Here is a 20,911-nt window from a genome sequence, read left to right as displayed (position 1 = left end):
TACGAAGTACGGTTACAAATTATGCCATTTAGAATTAAAGATACTTTGGAATAATTTGTTATATTTAGTTACATTCCAATCAAAAATAAATAAAAACAATAATAGTGAATTATTGTTCTGGAGTAAATCATTACAGTGCAAGCCCCATGTATTCGAAAAATACTCTGCGGCAATCTTCAGTCTTGAGTATGAATGGTTGTTAAATTCTTACTGTTTGAGCGATGGAGGAGTTATGGAAATGAATTCAAAATGATTCCTTGAGATACCTAATAGGACTGTAATCGTGTAGGAATTTACTACTTTATAGAATTTATATCGGTTTTGCTTCTTGCTCATAATTAACCCCAGTCAGATATCAATTGAATTTCATGGTTGGATATGTTTGTATGGATTCCTTCCTAGAATAATCTTTCTGGCCCTGTTTAGCATTTTTTGTGATTGCATTCTATTTCGACTTAGAAGAGCCAGAAATAAAGTCGCCTAGTGAACTCAAGCAGCAGGAGGATAAGGGAATTGTTATCCTCCTGCTGCTTGATTACACTGACTTTATTTCTGGCTCTTCTAAAGTTGATTTTTGTTTAGTGTTTATTCGGGGGGAAACCGAAACTATGTTGTAGGCCTACATAGAATAATCATTTCTTCATTTCTTTTCAAAAACTTTTGATTCGAAATTAAGGTTATATCTCAATGGGTCGATAGTTTGGTTATGGAACAAGATTTACAATTTACACAAGATGCGGAAGGAGTCAATTTTGTCATCTTCCATTCTAGAGGGAAAACGCCCTCTTTGAATAAGACAGGTGGAAGAACAATGACTTCGGAGGACATTTACAAAAATGTGAATTAATCTGCTATATTTCTAAAACATCATTTATACGGTTAAAGATTCAGAGTTAGAAATACGATGAGCAGAGGCGGATCCAGGAATTCTGTAAAGGGGGGGGGGGGGTGGGGCAACTAATATTCCTGGTGCCACTTCCGGGTTTCATTTTATTTATTTATTTTGTTTTTAACGGAAAATAAATGAGGGGGGCGTGCGCCGGTTGCGCACCCCTCTGGATCCGCCACTGATGAGCAATTTCATAATGATTGACCTCACATGAGATTTGAAATAGACTTATCGAGGACAATAATTGTGATCCAATATTTGCAAGTTCATGCTTCTCTCTCTCAAATTGGAAAGTTTTTAGGGTGTTTTTTTTTTCTGCTTTGAACAGATTCTATAAATGTAATTAGTTCCATCTAACAGCGATGTATGTAGTGGAATTTAGACGTGCCAATCATAATCTAATTATGATGTAAAGATGTCCATTTCCACAAAACAAACAAACAAACAAACAAACAAACAAAAATCCCCGAGACCTACAAATTACTCGTAAGTGGAGGCCGACTAGCGAATAATGTCACGAGAATGTGGAGACGAGGTTGCGTCACCGCGCGCCTTTCTAATTTGTTTTACAATGCTATGTTTTTCTGTGACTGCGCCACTGTGTTTGTACAGGTAAGTATTTGCCATTGCCATAACAGGCTTAAAACGTTTTATTTGTCATAACTTCATATGTAATATAATGTTCCTATCTATTTAAACTTTGCAATTTACTTGTAAGTATTCCTTTGGATCATATATGATATACATAGTCGTGGTTCGCTGACAAGATTAATCATCGACCATTACCTAGTCCCATACATTATAATTTTTGTGAGTGATATACAGACTACAGTTCACTAAGTATGCACTGTGCTGTGTTAGACCTAAATAACCTAGAATCAAGGTAGGTAGGGCCTTCTGCAAATAATAATAATAGTAACAAAAATAGAGAGGCTCTTATAAAGCGCTAGATTCTACTGAGTACTGAGTCATCTCAGACAAAGTGTATCCGTCTTCTTTTTTTTTCCCCTTTTTTTTTTCCAGCGAATCGGCAATAGGCGTAACATTGTTAGGCGCTAACTTAGGCCTACCGTAGGCCTATGTTGTAGATCTATTTTAACAGTTACAATGTAAACTTAAAGGCAGCATGCATGCATGCTGGCAGGCAGACGTTCTAAAACTTCTATCTAGCCTGACCTGATGCCGTGTAATATTTTATTATAATGCTAACTGTTAATGCCAATTAGCCCGACCAGACGCCGTGCAACACCTGTTTACAGTGACAGGGCTGTGTATTAATGCCAATAATGGTAATGGCAATGCACACAGCTTCTGACATGCAACCTGTACCTGTGCACTGTGCCGTGGGTTGTGCACCAACAAGCTACTGAAATCCTTGCATCTGACTGGCTGGGAGCAAATTTGTCCGACAAATTTGTTGGACAAAGTGCTTCATGAAATGCCCCCCCATTCAAGGTCATGTCACTAACCAGGACACAGCGGTCAATAAAACCCCAAACCAGTAAAAAAAAACAGTAAAACAAAAAACTGATTGACAAAATGCCCTACCGTCAATTACCGTATGGTCGCCACTTGTGTGTAATTCTTGTGCACGTCCGCGCTGGCGAACTAATATCGGCACTGAATTAGTTCGCCGCCCATAACCTGCAACATATTATTAGCGTGTGTGTTATACATATGCTTCAATGAAGGAGGCATTGTCGGTCACCGCGTTTGAAAATCTCCCTTAATCTGCCACCTGAAATCCTTTCTAAATCAAAAACATCCTCGCATTAAAAATGGTTTTATCACCTGTTACATATGGTAAAATATATTTTGATCACAATTATTTGTGTTTTTACGGAGGAAAAAGGTGAATTACGAATGTATTTTGAGAGTGATGAAAATCCGTCGCCCAACCTGATCTCCGATCGCGGCGCGCGTTACATGCGATGTGAATGTCTGGCGACCTTACCGCAGTGGCGAACATACCGTAATTGACGTTAGGCTACTACTTAGTACATTAATGTAAATATTGAGCACTGAATTGATTAGTGTTGCTAGTAGCCATGATAAAAAATCATGGGCATACGTGTACTCGAGCAGGATTCAAACCTACGACCTCCAGATCTCCGGCCAGGTGTCATCTCCACTAGACCACCGAGCTTCCGCCCGACAGCAAGTGTACACCCATGATTTTGTATCATGGCTACTACACTACTAAAACACTGATCAATTCAGTGCTTATTTACGTCGATGTAGGGCAATTTGTCAATCAGTTGCAATGCAATGAAAACATCTCGATGGAAGAATTTCATGAATTTGAAAAAACTGTTGGTTGAACATATCTACATTCTACCACAAATTTTACGTCATAACCACATGGAAATTAAATGAAGGTTTGGACTATAGTATTCTTATATCATTCCATAGCGAGCCCTTGCATGATGTCCAGGGAGCAAAATTTCAATTTCTAACAGCAAAGCCTGACCATCCAGTCAGTGCGCAGCACGCATTATAATGAGGCAGCGGCCGGAGATTTATTCAGCGTCTCGTTTCGGTCTCGCTTCAGTTTCGCGAACTGAAGTTAGCGAGATTTCCCGAGACTATTGTGCAGCATTGTGCTTCCATTCAGATAGTTAGTCGATAACTTCAGTTAACATGGCAGCATGCAGCGGTAAGTCAATCTCCGAATTATGCTCTTCATTTTGATATAAAATTCGTCATTACTTTCTTGTTTTTTAGAGGTTTTATGAATGCCTGAAGTCACCTGAAAATTTGTCGATATTTCAAGCATAATTTCGAAGTGCAAATTTCGGTTTTGGTTCCTGACTCTGGTACAGAATGAAATCGTTTCGTTTGCAATTAATTCGACAGACGAAAAGTCGATGATTCGAAAAATGCCAAAACGAAATTGACGCAAAATTGTTTTTGCGTGGAATTTAGGCAACAAAAGAACCCCAAAGTACATCAGCAGACATTTCGAAACCGGAAGTTGTCACTCGGTTATATCTGTAGTGGCGCGAAAATGTGCAAATTTTGTCGGGCAACTGCAAATGAATCGTAGCGTGGGGGAACGTTGGCTTTAGTCCCGTACATACAAATTATTGTCGTGTAATAATTTAGATCAACTGTAAGTGTTTTACGGAAAATAAATGTCTAGAACTTTGATTTGGTCATGCTTTAGACCGAATATTTTTATTTCTAGTTCCATGCTGTTTAGGAAGATTAGTAGTCTCGACAGATATCGATATTTTACTTTGTCTTTGTACTCTTTAGATTCTATATGATGTTGTATGAAACAGAAAGTTGAAGTTACTTGAAGTCTTCACTGGTTGAACTTTGAAGTTGTTGAAGTTGAATTTGAAGTTTGAGTTTGAGTTTGGGGTTTGAGTTTGAGTTTGAAGTTTGAGTTTGAAGTCTTGACTTGAGACATGATCTTGACTTGAGCATTTAAAGTTTAAAAGCACAAAGAAAGTTTTGCCTTTAACCATTTTTTTTTTTTTTTTAAATTTAGGTAAGTCTAGATCTTGTGATCCTAGAGATCAGATATCTGAAAGTGAAAAAGTGAAGACTGCAATTCTCGGTTTTAGCTAAATTAACGGATTAGGATGGTCTCTAGACCTCTAAAGAGTCTTGCTAGAATCTAACGGGTCTTTTTCCTTCTAATTCTGAATGTAAGTCATCAAGGAATATAGATTAATGGTTTGCATGTGTAATTGCTCTGAATCACTTGCTTTTGATTGCTATTTTTATATTTCATAAACTAGATCTAGACTCTAGGTCTAGTCTACAATTGTAGATCTAGTTTGAACTCTTTTAAATTTAATTTGGATCAACTTAGATTTTTTTCGGATTTGTTAGAGGGTCTCTGCAGCTCTGAATAAATCTTGGGTGTAGATCTAAGTACATAATATTAATATCAATTAGGCTAAAGTGTATTACCTATTTATTATCAAATTGATTTATAATCTAAGTTGGGTTCATAGTTTGAATGCTTTTCAGAAATACATAGGTCTAAATCTTTTCTAGGACAGTGTCTTTATCAAATTGTCACGGTCACATTATATTGAAACTTAGGTAAAACCTTGCACCAACAGGGAAATGATGAGGAATCAGACAGGGCTTGCCGTTTACAAACATTTTATTTGGCTTCAAATCAACCAGCGAAACATCAACACATTTTCAAGACAGCTCGACCCGAACGAACATGTCTATCGATCTCCAATCGATCGATTCAAATATGAAACAGTCTTTACCCTTACAACATGAACTGTCTATTCAGTTCCTCATTTGTGTGTTATCTGTACAAACCATTTTGACTGATCCTTCGGAATTCGGTTGTGACCACCGAGGAAATGTAGAACAAGTTTCTCTTCAAAAAAAATTTTCCTCACCAAAATTATCTTTGTGCTTTAAACTTTAAAAGTTATGTAGACTGAACTATTAATGTTAGTAGTTTACATCAAGATGTTATGTCAGTCTGATCACTCTGATGGGATTCGTCTCTCCTTGTTGGACTTCTTATCTAACATTAGTATAGCAAGATGTCCTAATTCTTGACAGGCCCCTAAACCAGGACAAAATAGAATACAAAATATGTATATAAACAAGTTAACCAATAAAGAGTAAACTCTGTGGTTGGTATCCGTCTCCTTAGGAGGACTGACCATGTTACAAGTACGAGCGATATATGAAAAGTCTGTCAAGGAGAGACGGATCCCATCTGTCTACTGTATTGGGACAGAATTTGAAATCATCTCTAACAAACCACATGTTAATTTATGAAGTGAAATTTGTGACCTTGGTTTAGCCTAGTGACACATTAGAGGGGAAAACCAGATAAGATATAATTTAATCATCTCTTTTTAATTAAAACTCAATGGGCTTTCCAGGCTAACCGGTCTTTCATGTTTCAGCCTGTGTTAAGGGAACAAATATTCTCTGCAATATTACAATTCTTTTAAAAGCAACAGAAATATTCATAGAATCAGCATATAACAGTTGACTTTCAAAATCATACTTTTTGATGACACTGTTGTCAGACATAAGTTTCTTTCTTCTTATTGCCATTGTTCCAAACCCAAATGTTCTTGAGTAATCTTTAGAAACATGCAAAAATTAATATGCCACATCAGTTTTGACAGCAGTATTGGTTCGAAGTTGTCAAGTAAATTTTCAACTAGGGAGCATCTTAATCACTGTGCTGAACTTCCCCTTGAAACTTTTTCTTTGTATATTTTACTCCTCATCTAATGTGTAACAGCTAACAAGGCTGTAAATAACTTCAACTGTAGCTTGTCTTCTTTTTACAGTTAGCATAACATGTGCAGCCTGCACTGTCACATGCAGTGTTTACAGTAGTCAGTGGCATACCGCAGGAAGGGGGGGGGGAAATAAGTCAACGCATACACGTGTACCAAGACCCAGCATGGGGGGAAGAGGTAGTGACATAATGCGCCCCCCCCCCCCCCCCCCCCATTCGATCGACCCACGGTACAGCAATGACTGTAGTCATGTAGTGTACACCCATTCTACATGCAATTTTATTAGATTTTTAAAAATCATAGTAAATCCTTGCCATATATTTTGTATTTATTTAGTCTGTACATATAATTTGATAGTTACTGTATTTGCATATTTTGTAACTTACTCTTTTCTCTTGCACACAGATCTGTTCGCTCACTGCCCTCATGTGATATTCTTATTGTCGGAGATTCCATAGTACGGCATTGTAACTTGGACACCATTAATTTGACTTCAGAGACGCTGTGCTATCCTGGTGCTACCGTTCAAAGTCTACGGACATTATTACGGAACACTTTTGAAAGTGGTTACGATACGTTTGTCTCTTACGTTTTTATTCATGTTGGAACAAATAACTTGAAAAATAGTTTCTGGGAGAAGGACGCAAAGGACTTTATCAATCTATTTGATACTGTAAGAGAATTATTTCGTTCAGCTACAGTTGTGTTCTCTGGAATTTTACCTAGATGGGACAATCAAAATCTTTTTGAGCAGAGTCTTGTGTACAACGAAAACATTGAACAGTTGTCAAGAAAACTTACAAATTGTACTTTCTGTGATGCAGGGGAATGTTTCATAGACGATGATATCTTATTCCGTCGTGATGGATTGCATTTGAACAATTTAGGAGTAACTCAGCTGTCTCAATATTTTGAATCGTTTGTTTTTGAGCTACTTCACAAACTTCAATCACCCACCTCCAATCAAAAGACAGTGTGGATACCTCCTGAATTAAAAAAACTGCACACACCCAAACCCGTGAAAAAAAAGAAAAAAGGAGAAGTTCATGTGGACGTACCGCCAAGGAAAACACTAAAGTTACAAAAAAAACAAGTACGTGTATCTCGTCAGTGTCACAGGACCCCTCGCTGGAAACTTGGACCCATATATTTCCTGGATGGTTTCAGAACTTCAACAAAATCTGTCAAGGAAAAGCCCAAACCTGCACTTCCACCTCACAGACATCACCCTGAATACAAGACTGCTGTCTTGATCCCATATGCCCCTTGGATCCCGTGTCACAAAATCCCATCATGTGACATTCCCTTGCCAAACAGACACAACCAATATGTTGACAGGAAGCTGAGAAAGAAAAGACACCGGAAAAGAAAGAAACGGAGAGGAGAAAAAGTAAGTTGTCAGTGTTGTTAACTTTTTTTTTTTTGGGGGGGGGGCATATACACCATGATGTGTATATTACATGTACAGGCGTATACCACATGTGCATACACTACATGTACATTTGCAAGAGACCCATAAAAATAATAAAAACCATTTGCAAACACCACTGATTCTTCTCAACTTTGGACTGAAGCTAAAGTATAATTGTATAATTGTAGTAGCCTATCTACAAGCTATGTAATCCAACTCACTTTCTTGAACTTGTAATAGATGAAAATGTAACATGACCTGAGACATCTTGGAAAGAGTTTTGAAACAATTATTTAAAAATCGTATGTTGAAACGACTATTACAATTTACATACGATGATGTATGGCATAATGGCATTTCTGTGTACGTGCGTAGATACTGAAGATACGTTTAACCCAGACTTCGATCGTTTTTGTTTTTCTGATTTAAGAAGGCACCCGTCTTTAATAAATTGAAAATCATGATTCATTTTTTCTCTATTATCAAGCAAAGTACTGATGATTTAGTTTTCTCATGGGAAGACTTCTACTATATATATCTAAAATATGACAGTCTGAGATGGTAGGTTCAGGTTTTCTGGCTGTTAAAGGTATCCACTGTCTTTAAGGTTGGTTGGACACATAACGAACACTTCGTCTTCCAAGGTAATTTTCTTTTTCCCTAGGATCTTGCTTTGAACAAAGATAGATTTACGATTGATTATGACTCCCATTTGTTGGTATAGCTGATATAATGTGTATAGGTTTGTTCGGAGGCCCTGTGAAGTCTGAACATTTCAAAAATATTTCAAATAAATTATTTTGAAAATACAAGAAATTCAATCTTTTAGAGCAAACCTTTACTGGATGACTTACCTTCACAATCATGATCAAATACCAGAATTTCCTTGAATGTTTTATAAAGGTTTTCAGATTTACCAAAACTGTCTTTGTACTTTCAATGGTTGTTTTATTCCAACGAGTAGGTATTCATTTTTTCTAGATGTATCCATTCATTCACTTTTTTAATTGCTTGCCAACAGGTAAACTATGACTGCTCACAATTAGTACCATATCTGCAAACCATTCAACAACCCAAGCTACTTCCAGTTGGTCAGCACTCCCAGAAACCTCCACAGCTGGTTCCTCCTTGTGATGCATCATGTCTTCCGCCTCGGCCTCGAGAGCTGTGTTCCTCGCTGGAAGAGGGCCCTGTCATTGTGTCTACTTGCGATCTTGCAGCTAGGCTTCCGGAGGTAGGCGATTCCCCCAAGGAGCATCATGACGCCCCATCTTGCCTTGCTCACCACCGTCTGCCACGGCCTCCGGAGGAAGGCCATTCCCCCAAGGAGCATCATGACGCCCCATCTTGCCTTGCTCGCCACCATTTGCCACGGCCTCCGGAGGTAGGCCATTCTCCCAAGGAGTATCATGACGCCCCATCATGCCTTGCATGCCACCATTTGCGACGCCCTCTGGAGGTAGGCCATTCCCCCAAGGAGCATCATGACGCCCCATCATGCCTTGCTTGCCACCATTTGCGACGGCCTACGGAGGTAGGCCATTCCCCCAAGGAGCATCATGACGCCCCATCATGCCTTGCTTGCCACCATTTGCGACGGCCTCCGGAGGTAGGCCATTCCCCCAAGGAGCATCATGACGCCCCATCATGCCTTGCTTGCCACCATTTGCGACGGCCTACGGAGGTAGGCCATTCCCCCAAGGAGCATCATGACGCCCCATCTTGCCTTGCTCGCCACCATTTGCCACGGCCTCCGGAGGTAGGCCATTCCCCCAAGGAGCATCATGACGCAACATCATGCCTTGCTTGCCACCATTTGCGACGGCCTCCGGAGGTAGGCCATTCCCCCAAGAAGCATCATGACGCCCCATCTTGCCTTGCTCGCCACCATTTGCCACGGCCTCCGGAGGTAGGCCATTCCCCCAAGGAGCATCATGACGCCCCATCATGCCTTGCTTGCCACCATTTGCGACGGCCTCCGGAGGTAGGCCATTCCCCCAAGGAGCATCATGACGCCCCATCTTGCCTTGCTCGCCACCATTTGCCACGGCCTCCGGAGGTGGGCCATTCCCCCGAGGAGGTAAAAATACAACAGCAGCACTTACCCAGACCTTCCGATTCAGCAATAGCCAAGCCTTCACCTTGCCTTCATCGTCTTGCCATGATACACATACCATTTCCTCCTGACTTAATGTCGCCGTTAACTTGCCCGAGATGTTGTTTAATGCCATTACACCTTAATCATGTCACTTTTTCACTGGGGTGAAGAAGAAGACACCATGTGGTAAAAAACCATGTGGACCATGTCAACTTTGTAGTAAAACATCTAATAGATATTTCCATATTTCATCATCATCTTCTTTAACATTAAATCGTATTATTCAAGAAAAATGCCCGCAAGTAGATGTAGACCAATGTATTTGTAATGCATGTCGCCTCAAGTACCTTAAAAAGACAAAATCTGTAAGTTACACTCCTGAAAAAACAAGAAAAATAGATAGACCTGTATGTCATTTGTCTCATTATGTTATGTGCGATCAAATTTCAGAAACTGATATATCTTGTAGTTTATCTGATTTTAATAATGCATTTTCCCTTGAAGTACTATCCATTCCACAATCAATACCTATCTGCAGTAAACACAGGTCTCATTTGCGTAACATTAAAACTAAAATACAGTGCTCATTTTGTAAATCTTATTTTAAACATGGTAGGACGTATTTATGTTCATCACTTTCAGAAGAGTGTACTACTAGATTGCAAACAGTAAATGACGAATTTGTATTACAAGAAGATAGCGTTTTATGTTCTTCTTGTCAAAGATTTGCCATAAGAAATACTTCAGCCCCTAAATCATTTAAAGAACTAGAAGAAGAATTTTCTCAAAATATTGATCTTGATGTATGTGAAAGTGATGATGAGGCTGAAATAATGACAAAAGTACTCAATTTAACATTTAGAGATATCACCAAAATATGTTCCACATCAAAGAGTTTTCTGTTAAGTTCAGCATACGACTGTTTCCTTTCAAATCTTAAGATGACTGTAAAAGATCCAGCACTTCAACTTGAATTGACAAAATCAAAAGCATTTTTGTTGACTAGGATTCATGATAAGTTTGGAATTGTCCTCAAAATGCACAAATCTGCAAGAAAGAAAGGTTTGTTTTTCTATCTTAGTGATCTATCTGTAGATGACATTGTTGAAGCTTGGCATTCAAATTCATTTGAAGTTCGGCAATTGAAGATTAAACTTAACAAGGCCTCAGGCAGTGATGGTATAGAAACACATTATTCCTCTTTTGAATCTCATGAATCTTCTGCTGAGATGAATGCTCATTTTACACATGTACTTAGTGAATGTAATACCAACTTGCGGTCTCAGGGAAAAAAAATACGAGAACATTATTTACAAGATCCTACATCAGTCATTAAAGTTCAGTTGAATGAAATACACAACTTGTTTCATCCACTAGTGTGGAATGCAATTTCCTTGTTAACTGCCACAAAAGAGGAATATAAATATTTCCAAAATACATCTGTACTTGTTGAAAAAGAATTTGTTAACTTTCCTTCAGACACTTCAAGAGCAGGAGCTAAGCGAAAGTGCAAAAGAATAATTCTGACTTGTTTGTTGCAGAGTATACTAAATGAGGAAAACAGTTATCCTGTACATATAGCAACAGGAACTCTTATCAAAAGGCTGTCACGATCATCAAAGTTACTGAAATTGTGCAATAATTTAGGACTTGCTTGTTCCGAAGATACACTAGCTAGATTTTGGCAACAGCAGTTTGATAGAAGACAAAAATTAGGTATTACTTCAACACTTACTCCTAATTCACTAACCGTAATTTCTATTGACAATGTTGATGTTCTTTCCCCTTATGCTGCTGTAAGGGCTGATGTACCTAGAAGTTGGCATGGCACATCAGTTATGGCACAACAGCCAAAACCAGTCACAGAAAAATTAGATTCATTAGAGATATTAGAAGACCCAATGGATTTACTTGTTCAAGATGAATCAAATACAAATGTGCATGATGTCTCTTCATCCTCTTCAATGATAGACAAGTCTGATACATTCACTTCTGGAACAAAAAAGCCGACTGCCAGAAAAAAGATTCGCCTTGATGAGTCTGCTTTGCCTTCTGCTAGAGTTACTGACTTTGAAATACCGTCAATGAAAACATTCGTGAGATCACAATTATCTATTGATGATTTTTCTTGTACTACAAGTGATAACAAAGTACTGAAAGATTTTTTTATTGAGATGTTTATTTATGTTGGAGAGAGATTCTCTCTGGTCAATTCAAACCTTCCAGTCCAATTTCCAGGTTTCAAATGTAAGTTAGCTCTGCAAGTTAATCGTGAAGTTGAAAAATCAAAATTTGCATATCTCTTTGTGCTGGATGAAAAAGCTGATTCCTCAAATACATTAAAGAATTGCTTGGGCATTTTGTATGAGGCCTTTCAAATAGGTAGGTCAATTAATCATCTTATTGTAGCAGGTGATGGAGCTACTGTGAAACTCCTACTTAATCTAAAGAAAGAGTATGGTCAGTCACTTGATTGGATGTTGCCATTTTTGGGAGACTGGCATACTTTGAAAAATTACCAAGAGGTAATAATGAAAATCTTTTGGGATGCAGGACTAAAAGAAGTTGCTAAATTAGCACATAAAAAGATGACCCTCCAGAGTTTGGCATCATGCTCTTCCTTCAAAAAAACTCACAGATTTATCATGCAAAGTTATGAGGCTGTTTTCATGTGCTTGATAAAATCGTTCTTAGACAACAGACAAGGCAAAGAGGTTGCAATAACAAATGATCATTTTATGCAAGAGTTGACTAAAGTAGTGTCTCGCATCAAATTTGATGAAGGAAAACATACAGGGCTGCACGAATTCAAAGAAGCAGAGCTAAATTTGTTGTCACAAATAACCCCTCTCATTAATGAATTTGATACCTTTTGCGATGACATGTCACAGAAATGTGAAACATTCAAATTTTGGTATCAGTTTTTAAGGGAAGATTGTTTTGCATATATAAGTTTACATATAGCAATGCGAAAGGGAGATTGGAATTTGCGTTTAGTGGCATTAAAAAAGATGGCTCCTGTATTCCAAGCTTTTGATCGACATAATTATTCCTCTCTAATTCCAGCTCATCTGAAAATGATTGGTGGAATGCCAGATTACATAAGAAAACATTTTGAACAAGGATCATTTGTGTCAAGTATTTCTGGTAGCAATTATTCATATGTAGGATTTGATGAAGGCCATGAGATGCTAATCAACAAAGATACGAAAACCGCTCTTTCCCACAGTATGCCAAAAGATATGAATAAAGTGGCAGGGATATTGCAACAGCAAGCTCAATTAATTAAGAATTTAGAAGAACAATTTGGGATTGAGAATGAGAATAAATATCAGAGAGACTTAGATATATCTGTCATAAGGTCAGAATTTGACAATGTAAGGGCATATTATAGCAAATTACAAGGTATAAGTATGTTTCAGGTTGCTGAATCAAGGACTCTTTTCCAACTTTTTACTCAAACACCTGCAACAACTATTCAACAGAAGTGTTTGCTCAACTATAGACAAATGGGGGAAGATGCTCATATTGCTTTCTGTCACACCTTTATGCTAGGCGAGACTTCTGTGAAAAAGCCAGTTACACGTAAATTCAACTTAAAGACATTTGCCAAAGAAAAGGTGAGACAAAAAAAGGTGACTGATCTTGAGAAGGAAAATAAAATGATAACACTTTGTTATAAAAGGACGATAGCTTACTCCCAAGAAACAAATAAACCAATATCTGATCTTTGTCAATTTGTCACTGTTCCAAGAGCAATATGTGCTTCAAATGGCCTTCCATACAAGGGGGCAAAATCTGTGATCTATAACTCTTTTGATAGAAGATACAGTTCGCAGCATGAAATAATAATGTCTACCTTCCATGTGCAACCTGATTCATGCATTATAATTGAAGGCATGAACATTATATATTCTTCACCTTTGAAGCATTTTCGGGTGTTCCTTGATTATGCCAATTTTCTTGTGACAAGATGGGTTTCTTCTCATTTTCGTAATGGGTTTAAAGAAGTCCGCATATTATTTGACCAAGCAGACACTCAAGGGCTTTCACCAAAAGGTATCGAGAGGTCTCGTAGAGATGAAGCGGCTGAAGAAGAGGAAGTATACGAATGTATAGATGACAATGTTCCCCTTCCAAAAAACTGGATGAAATTCTTAAAAAGGCGTTCACATAAGCATATGCTTTGTAGATACCTCTCAAGTAAGTTTCTTGATATAGTTCCACCGCATTTCAAGAATCCAGAGCAAATATTCATTACATCTGGTGGATTCCATGTTGGTTTGGAATCGGCTCCTGCATGGAGTGGTGCAATTGTGACTGTTAATGGCAAACAAAGGCACCATTTAAATCATAATCATGAGGAATCCGATACCCAAATTTGGCTTCATGTTTTTGACTGTCAGTGCACTAATATCCTTATTTACTCAATAGATCGAGACATAGCTATGATCGGACTGCCATTAGACTTTGCTCGTAAATCTGTGATCATCCAATTTGATGCAAAAGTTGGACAGGAAAAGTTTCTGAACTTGAATAATTTGCAATCAGCTTGTGAGAATGATAACGACTTTGCCCAGTTAAAGAGTAAAAATATACATATAAGGAAGTGCATGCAAATGTTGTACATATGCTCTGGCTGCGATTTTGTGTCGTTCTTTGCTCATTTGGGAAAAAATGTCTTTCTGAAAATGTTTTACACGTATGCTACTTTCATTACAGCAAACTCTCATTCTACACATGGTACACTATGTGAGAGTTTATTGAATGAAAATCACGAGAATGGTTTGCTTGCATTTTTCAGACTCATCCTATGTGTGTACTTCAATGCGAATCGGCCATGCTTACATAATTTTACATCACCAGTTGATTTGTTTAATAGTATCTCGGCAGATAATGTACATGACCAACATATCAAAGCCCTGGACATTGTTAGAAAAGCCTCCTGGAAAGGAGTGTATGAAGATAGTTTACTGCCATCATGTAGTGCTCTCACATACCACTGGTTGCGGTCCTGCTGGGTGCAAACAGTTTGGAGCCAAACTCAAAAAGCAATTTTCACTTACCCAGATATAAGTTTTTATGGTTATGTTGTATCTCCTGAAACTGGAAAGGTTACGTGCCAATGGGACACAGAAGAGAATATGGATAGGATCAAATCAAATGTTTTGTATCTAACCAGAGGATGTGCTTGTAAAAAAAACAAATGTATGACACGTTTATGTAAATGTAAAAAGGAAAACAAATATTGTGGACCAGGGTGCAGATGCAGGCTATGTGAAAACATCGAACACACTCTAGAGGAGACAAAAGACACTCTGAGTGAGAGTGACAGTGATAGTGAAGATGAAGATTTTTCTGATTCTTATTCTCTGAGTGATAATGAACAAACCAATTTAAGTGATACTGAAATAACTGAACAAACCAATTTGATGCAGATGCCAGGTACAGATGATTCAGGTGATTCTGATTGTTCAGATGATATGATGCTTCTGTAACCACCTACTCTCCGTAAGGCTCGGTTTGTAGGGTCAGATTACGTTTTCCAGCATGATATAATGTTTTACAGTATGTAAACCAAAGGCTTCTAAAGAATCCAATGGAGTCAACGTTGTTATACATGTATTGGATATCCTGAAGTATTACAGTACCTTTGCAGTTTTATCATGTTCAGTTCAACTTCAAAGTTTGCATCTTGATTGATCAGTATTCTTGTCAAGCATGGACAAAGGAAGGCTTGGATTGGATTCACAAGCTGAACTCTGAAATAGTTTTAACTTATAACCCACTGGCTACTACTGTAACTGGTTTTATACTAAGTTAAAGGAGTGAATCCAATTCCACTGATTCACAAGATAGCCTTGCATCATCTGTGTTATAGACTGGGGATGAAAAAGTTACCTGTTTTTGCTTAGCATGCATCCACTAACAAAACTTACATGTAAGTGGACATGTGATTTTTTTTTTCATGCCCAAATTTCAGATGTACTTTACTGACACATGGTAAATTTAACTGGATGCATGCCTGTTATGGTGTACCTGTGCGGAGAATGTATGCTGTTCGAGCATTAAAATTGCATAGATTCTCTTTCCTGTTCTTCAAACATACAGGGTAATAGAATGCATACATATTTTGTACTGTGTGTATACACATACTTGTACACATCTATTTACAGGTATGATTTTATTTTGTATTCTATGTTCATGTAAATAAGATTGTTTATTTAAACTCTGCTACTTTGATGTACTTCTACAAAGCTTTCCATCATCTTGTCTTTCGGATTAATTTGTCACTCAGGATTGTTGTGAGGTGTGTGACAAGTGTATTGTACCTCAGAATGTAACTGTATACTCAAGGCATTTTTTTATGTTAAAGTGTACAGCAATGAAAGCCAAACGTTTTCTTCAATCACATTGGAGAAGATATTTAATTGCAAGAACCGTACTATTTTTTATTTTTTTTGTGACGTGGTCAAGAGCCTCCTACAGTGTTTTGCTCTTTATACTTAAACTGCCACTGAAATTGAATGTATTGTAATGTACTGAAACTGCCTGTGTAGATTGCAGAACTCATTTAGAGCTTGCTTCATTAGCATTGACTGCAATTTCAGGATAAATTAAATCCTGTACAAGTCTATCTTTAAAAACCTTTGTACGTACTTGCAACATCCAATAATATATTGCCTATGTTACGTGAAGTTTTATTTGCTATCATTGCCATTTTAGAGTACAGCTGTACCTTCCTTATATTAGGTGTTCATGTTCTCTAAGTGTTATTATGTAAATATACATATTTTTACTGATGATGCATGCATTGATGTTTACATGAAAGAAATGGTTTTGACAAACTGAAGAGTTTACTGTACTGGGTACATGTAGGTCTCTAGTGTGTATGTGGTAAGAAACTAGACTTTAGATTAAAAAGTATTGTGTTGGTCAAGTTACATGATCCTGACTAACTGAACATGTTTCATGCATTTGCATTCAAGGTACATGTATGTACATGTACAGTACAAATGTACATGTACCTAAAGGTTTTGGACTTGTGTAGTCACCAAGGAGAAAAGGGTATTGATGGCAATGCAGCTCTACTCTGACACTTTCAAAATTGACATCCATCAGGAGATTGAGAGTGTTTGCTTGAGAAACAGACTGGAAGTATTGTGTACATTACAATACCAAACTATTAACATTGTTCATGATTTCTTACATTTGTACTAGCTTCATTTTGTCAGTTTAGCACAGAATACATATATGTACATTGTTGAGTCATAAGCCTTTAGAATGGCATTCTACCAAGCATGCCACATGTTTTCAGTATATGAAGTTAAAAAAGTAGAGAGACTGAAGAGAAGTTTGCAGCTGTAACCAAAGAATTTTATTTCATGGAAATGCCACTTTTATACATTGGACATCTCAGGTTTTGTTATGAACGATTGCAGAGTATATGTGTAGTTTACTGCTAGTTTTAGTACATGTAGTGTATTGTGTTTATCCGTGATTTGTTAATGAATGCTTATGACTAAAGTGGAGTATTGATGTCAATTCTTTTCACTTGATATCTAGAGTTATGTTATTTTATATGCAAATATGGCATGGAAACGAACATGTGCTATGAACATGGAGATATACAATGTATACCCTCATGTTCATAGCACAACTCATTCTTGTAAATAATATAAGAAAAATAAGAGCTGTAATTTAGCACTTATTTCTTCACTATATTGACTGTTATGCCTCGAGTTTCGACATTGCTGCATACACACATTGCATTATCTCTGTCTTTGTGAATTTTAAGTGAACATGCTTCTTTTACATAAAATGTTTATGATTTGCTTATTTTTTCTTCCAAAATGAAGTGGAGAATGAAGTGTGAAGCAATATGAAAGAGGCTTGTACCTTTTGCAAGGTGTGTGTGTGTGTGTGTGTGTGTGTGTGTGTGTGGCCATATTTGGCTTTCCAATCAAAGGACAAAGAACGAAGAAATATTCCAGATAGTCCTCGGAAGTTGAAAATAGACAACAAATATGAGCAGTGTGTTTGTGTGTGCATGTACAGTATTATGTAAGTTCAATTCCTTCAATTCCTGCAAAATACTGATTTCAATCTCCATGCACCATGCATGCACATTGAAAACAGTATTTCGCAGGAATTGAAGGGGCATTTATATATTTAGGCTTTGAATACATAATTATATACATGTAATTAGCGGATTTAAAATTGTAATGAAACTGAATGAAATCAAAATTAGATTTTTTTTATAAAAAAAAAAAACTAAGTTATTCACTGGTGGATCCAGGTTTCGAAAGGTGGGGGGGGGGGGGGGTGTTGAAAAAAAAAGATTATTTTGTGATGACTAAAAATAGAGGTCATCGAGTAGCAAAAACTAAATGTGGCTGCTGCCAACTTTGCGCGATGACTAAAAAATTATTTACGATGACTGAGAAGGGGAGGGTTGGGGAGCTAATTGGCCCCCTCCCCGATCCGCATGTACGGGACACATTGGAGCACAATGATAGTTATGGTAAAGTTAAATTAAAAAAATGAATAAAACGTTGAGCTATATTCCACGAGACAAGAATGTATTCTAAAACGCCTTTCGTAACGTTTACGTTTAACCATTTGAACCGAAGTTAGATTAACAATTTGATCATAAAAAGTAGTAAATACACCCTGCAAAGAGCATTGATGATGTGTATCCCATGGGTTTGTTCAGAGGCCCTCGAAACAATAACAAAAATAATTGAAATAAATATATAAAAATAAGAGGTAACGGTCATTCTGAAGAAAGGTTTTCAGATTTACCAAACCTATCTTCGTGCTCTAATCTTATTATTATTAACCAACAACACTTTAAAAGTAGGTCAAAAGTCGGGGTGACTAAATACAAAGTCCAAATTCTGACGGAACCTACGCACAAAAAATGCACAAAATGTCAGCGGATCTATCTAGGATTCTAGCCGTCTGTAGGCTTCTTGATTAACACGAACAATTCACCTACTCGAAATTGCATTGATGGGACTGAGATCAACAATACTACTAGAGTTTCGCGATTATTGTTTACCTGTGTTATAAAATCCGTTTGTGATCAGTTTTTCAGAAAAACCGGCAAATATGCACCCCTCAATTTTTGCTTCTATTGTTCTTATGTGTGAATAACGAGACAATTCATAAAAAAGAAAAATAAAAATCGTCACATTCACGCAAGCACACGAACTACCTGAAACGCATTTCACACCAATAGTATGTCAGGTCACGTGAATTGAAGGCGTACCACACGTGACGAGGCTAACCAATCAGAGTGCGTTTTCCTCCCACCGGCAATGTTTCGTCATTTCAAATTATTTTCGGGTGACATCGGCGCGATTTTTTATGGTTCCTGACTTTGGTACGCAATAAAATCTCATTATTATGACACCGTTTGAAAGAAAAATGTTTCCCCTATTCACTAATATAGAAATTTTGTTGACGCAAACTTTATTTTGATGTGAAAATCGGGTCCAAACTTAAAAAAGAAAATAAATAAAAATATGCACATTTTCAGACATGAATTTCTGTCCCAAACTAGAATCAACATTATTTTTTGTGTAAATAAGTAGAAACTTCAATCTTTCCCCTGTCAAACAACACCAAAATTGTGAGAAATGAAGAAGTCTAATGGTATTAAAAGGCCGATCGAAAAACCATCTACGCAGCTTATTACGTATGCAAACGCCGCACGCTCGTGCATACGTGCTGGATAAAATAGACGGGATTAGCCAGCGCTGCGGACTGACTGCATCACTGTGGTACACTGCAAAGTCAAAACAAAATATTTACGTCAAAACGGCCTTAACCAAAGACACTGCTGTTTTTTAAAGTGCTCTGTAACATAGCATGGCGTGTTTATTTGAAGTGTTGCACAAACCTTGCACAGTTTTATAGATATCAGTGCATGTACCGCTGTGCGCATGGCTGCCATTTTCGATAACCCATCTGATAGCAACTAAAGCAATTTCTTTGAACTGAAAAGCAAAAACCGTGTGGAGAAATGTGATCTACACACAGTGTGCAGATAATGCATTACATCGTCATTTTGGATGAGTTGTTAATTTTGTATGATGTCAATATCAATAACAACAGTCGGTAGCTAAATTGATCAAGATATAACATACCGGGTCTGAGGAAAACAAACATAATGGAATGAATTAAATATTTGTGTTACAGGCCTGAGTAGAGTGGTGTTTCAATTCCGGCCTGTACAGCCCTGCCGGACTTCCTTACCACAATAGATCTGTGTATAGTTCACCGGCAGGTAATCCTTGTTTGGCGCTTATGTGCTAGACTTTTGTATCCATGTGCACATGTAGAATCTAGCTCTCGAATTCTGAAAAACAGAGCAGTTCCACTTCCATATTGTGCAAGCACTCAGAAGCAGCGCATTTTCACTCTGCAGTAATGAAGGAGTCCTGGAAAACTTTTGCCTTGTTGGTGATCTGCCTGAATTTCTTGGGGTTGAACATGCCAAGCAATTTATTTATGTGTTTGGATTTAGTCTTGTAAGTTGTAATGGGATTGTCAACATAAGTCCATTCACCATCTTTTAACACATCATATTGATATGTATATTTGTAGCCTCTGCTTTTTTCTCCTTTTTTTTAAGTATCCCATCCCAGTTCCTCTAATTTAATGTCCTTGTAACAACTCCCTCTTCCTTCTTGTAATTATTGGTGCAGAATCTGGCTGCTTCTTGTTGTGTTTGTTCCAGGGGTTGTATGTTCTGTTCCCAGTGCAGGATCCCATGTTGCTGAAGCTTAGTACTTAGGCCTCACCAATTGATTTGCAAGCTGTAGACTTAAAGGGGAAGTCCAGATAATTTTTATGATGTCACATTATGTAGTTCAAAATGTACATAAACCAACACCTCCATGTATAGATTTGTGGAATTTATTGTGGTCCTTGAGCAGAGAAACCAATAACACTTGTTGAAATCTTGATAAACCACTTAGAGAACTTTGTTGCTACCACCTTGTTCAAGTTGTAGCTGCTGTCAGTAAACTGTTGACTTGTTTGAAATGATTTTCCACTCCTTCTCCGTCATGTTTAACTTTGTTTATGTTATTGATAAAGACTAAGTCAGTTTCCTGTTTATGAGGTGAGACCAATTCACAGTGATCTCATTGTATCTTCAAATACACAGTACTGTGTGATGATTGAGTTGGGGCGTATCAGTCTGGTGATAGAGATGCAAATATGTATGTCAAATTAATAGAGGTTGTTATGTAATT

The 20,911-nt window shown here is 37.5% G+C and overlaps 1 protein-coding gene across 1 annotated transcript; it reads left to right on the top strand.

Annotated features, from left to right (window-relative positions):
• Positions 1-9,825: 9,825 nt before the first annotated feature.
• On the top strand, positions 9,826-15,142 carry LOC139727800 (uncharacterized). The gene is made up of 2 exons (XM_071638771.1): positions 9,826-9,830; positions 9,865-15,142. Exons 1-2 carry the CDS (start codon positions 9,826-9,828, stop codon positions 15,140-15,142), a joined length of 5,283 nt encoding a protein of 1,760 aa, XP_071494872.1.
• Positions 15,143-20,911: the final 5,769 nt, after the last annotated feature.

Source organism: Diadema antillarum, unplaced genomic scaffold (assembly GCF_040938485.1).
Source record: "Diadema antillarum isolate AM-2024a unplaced genomic scaffold, OU_Dant_1.0 seq00000152_RagTag, whole genome shotgun sequence".
Taxonomy (NCBI): Eukaryota; Metazoa; Echinodermata; class Echinoidea; order Diadematoida; family Diadematidae; genus Diadema; species Diadema antillarum.
This window is presented reverse-complemented; position numbering and strand designations above follow the sequence as displayed.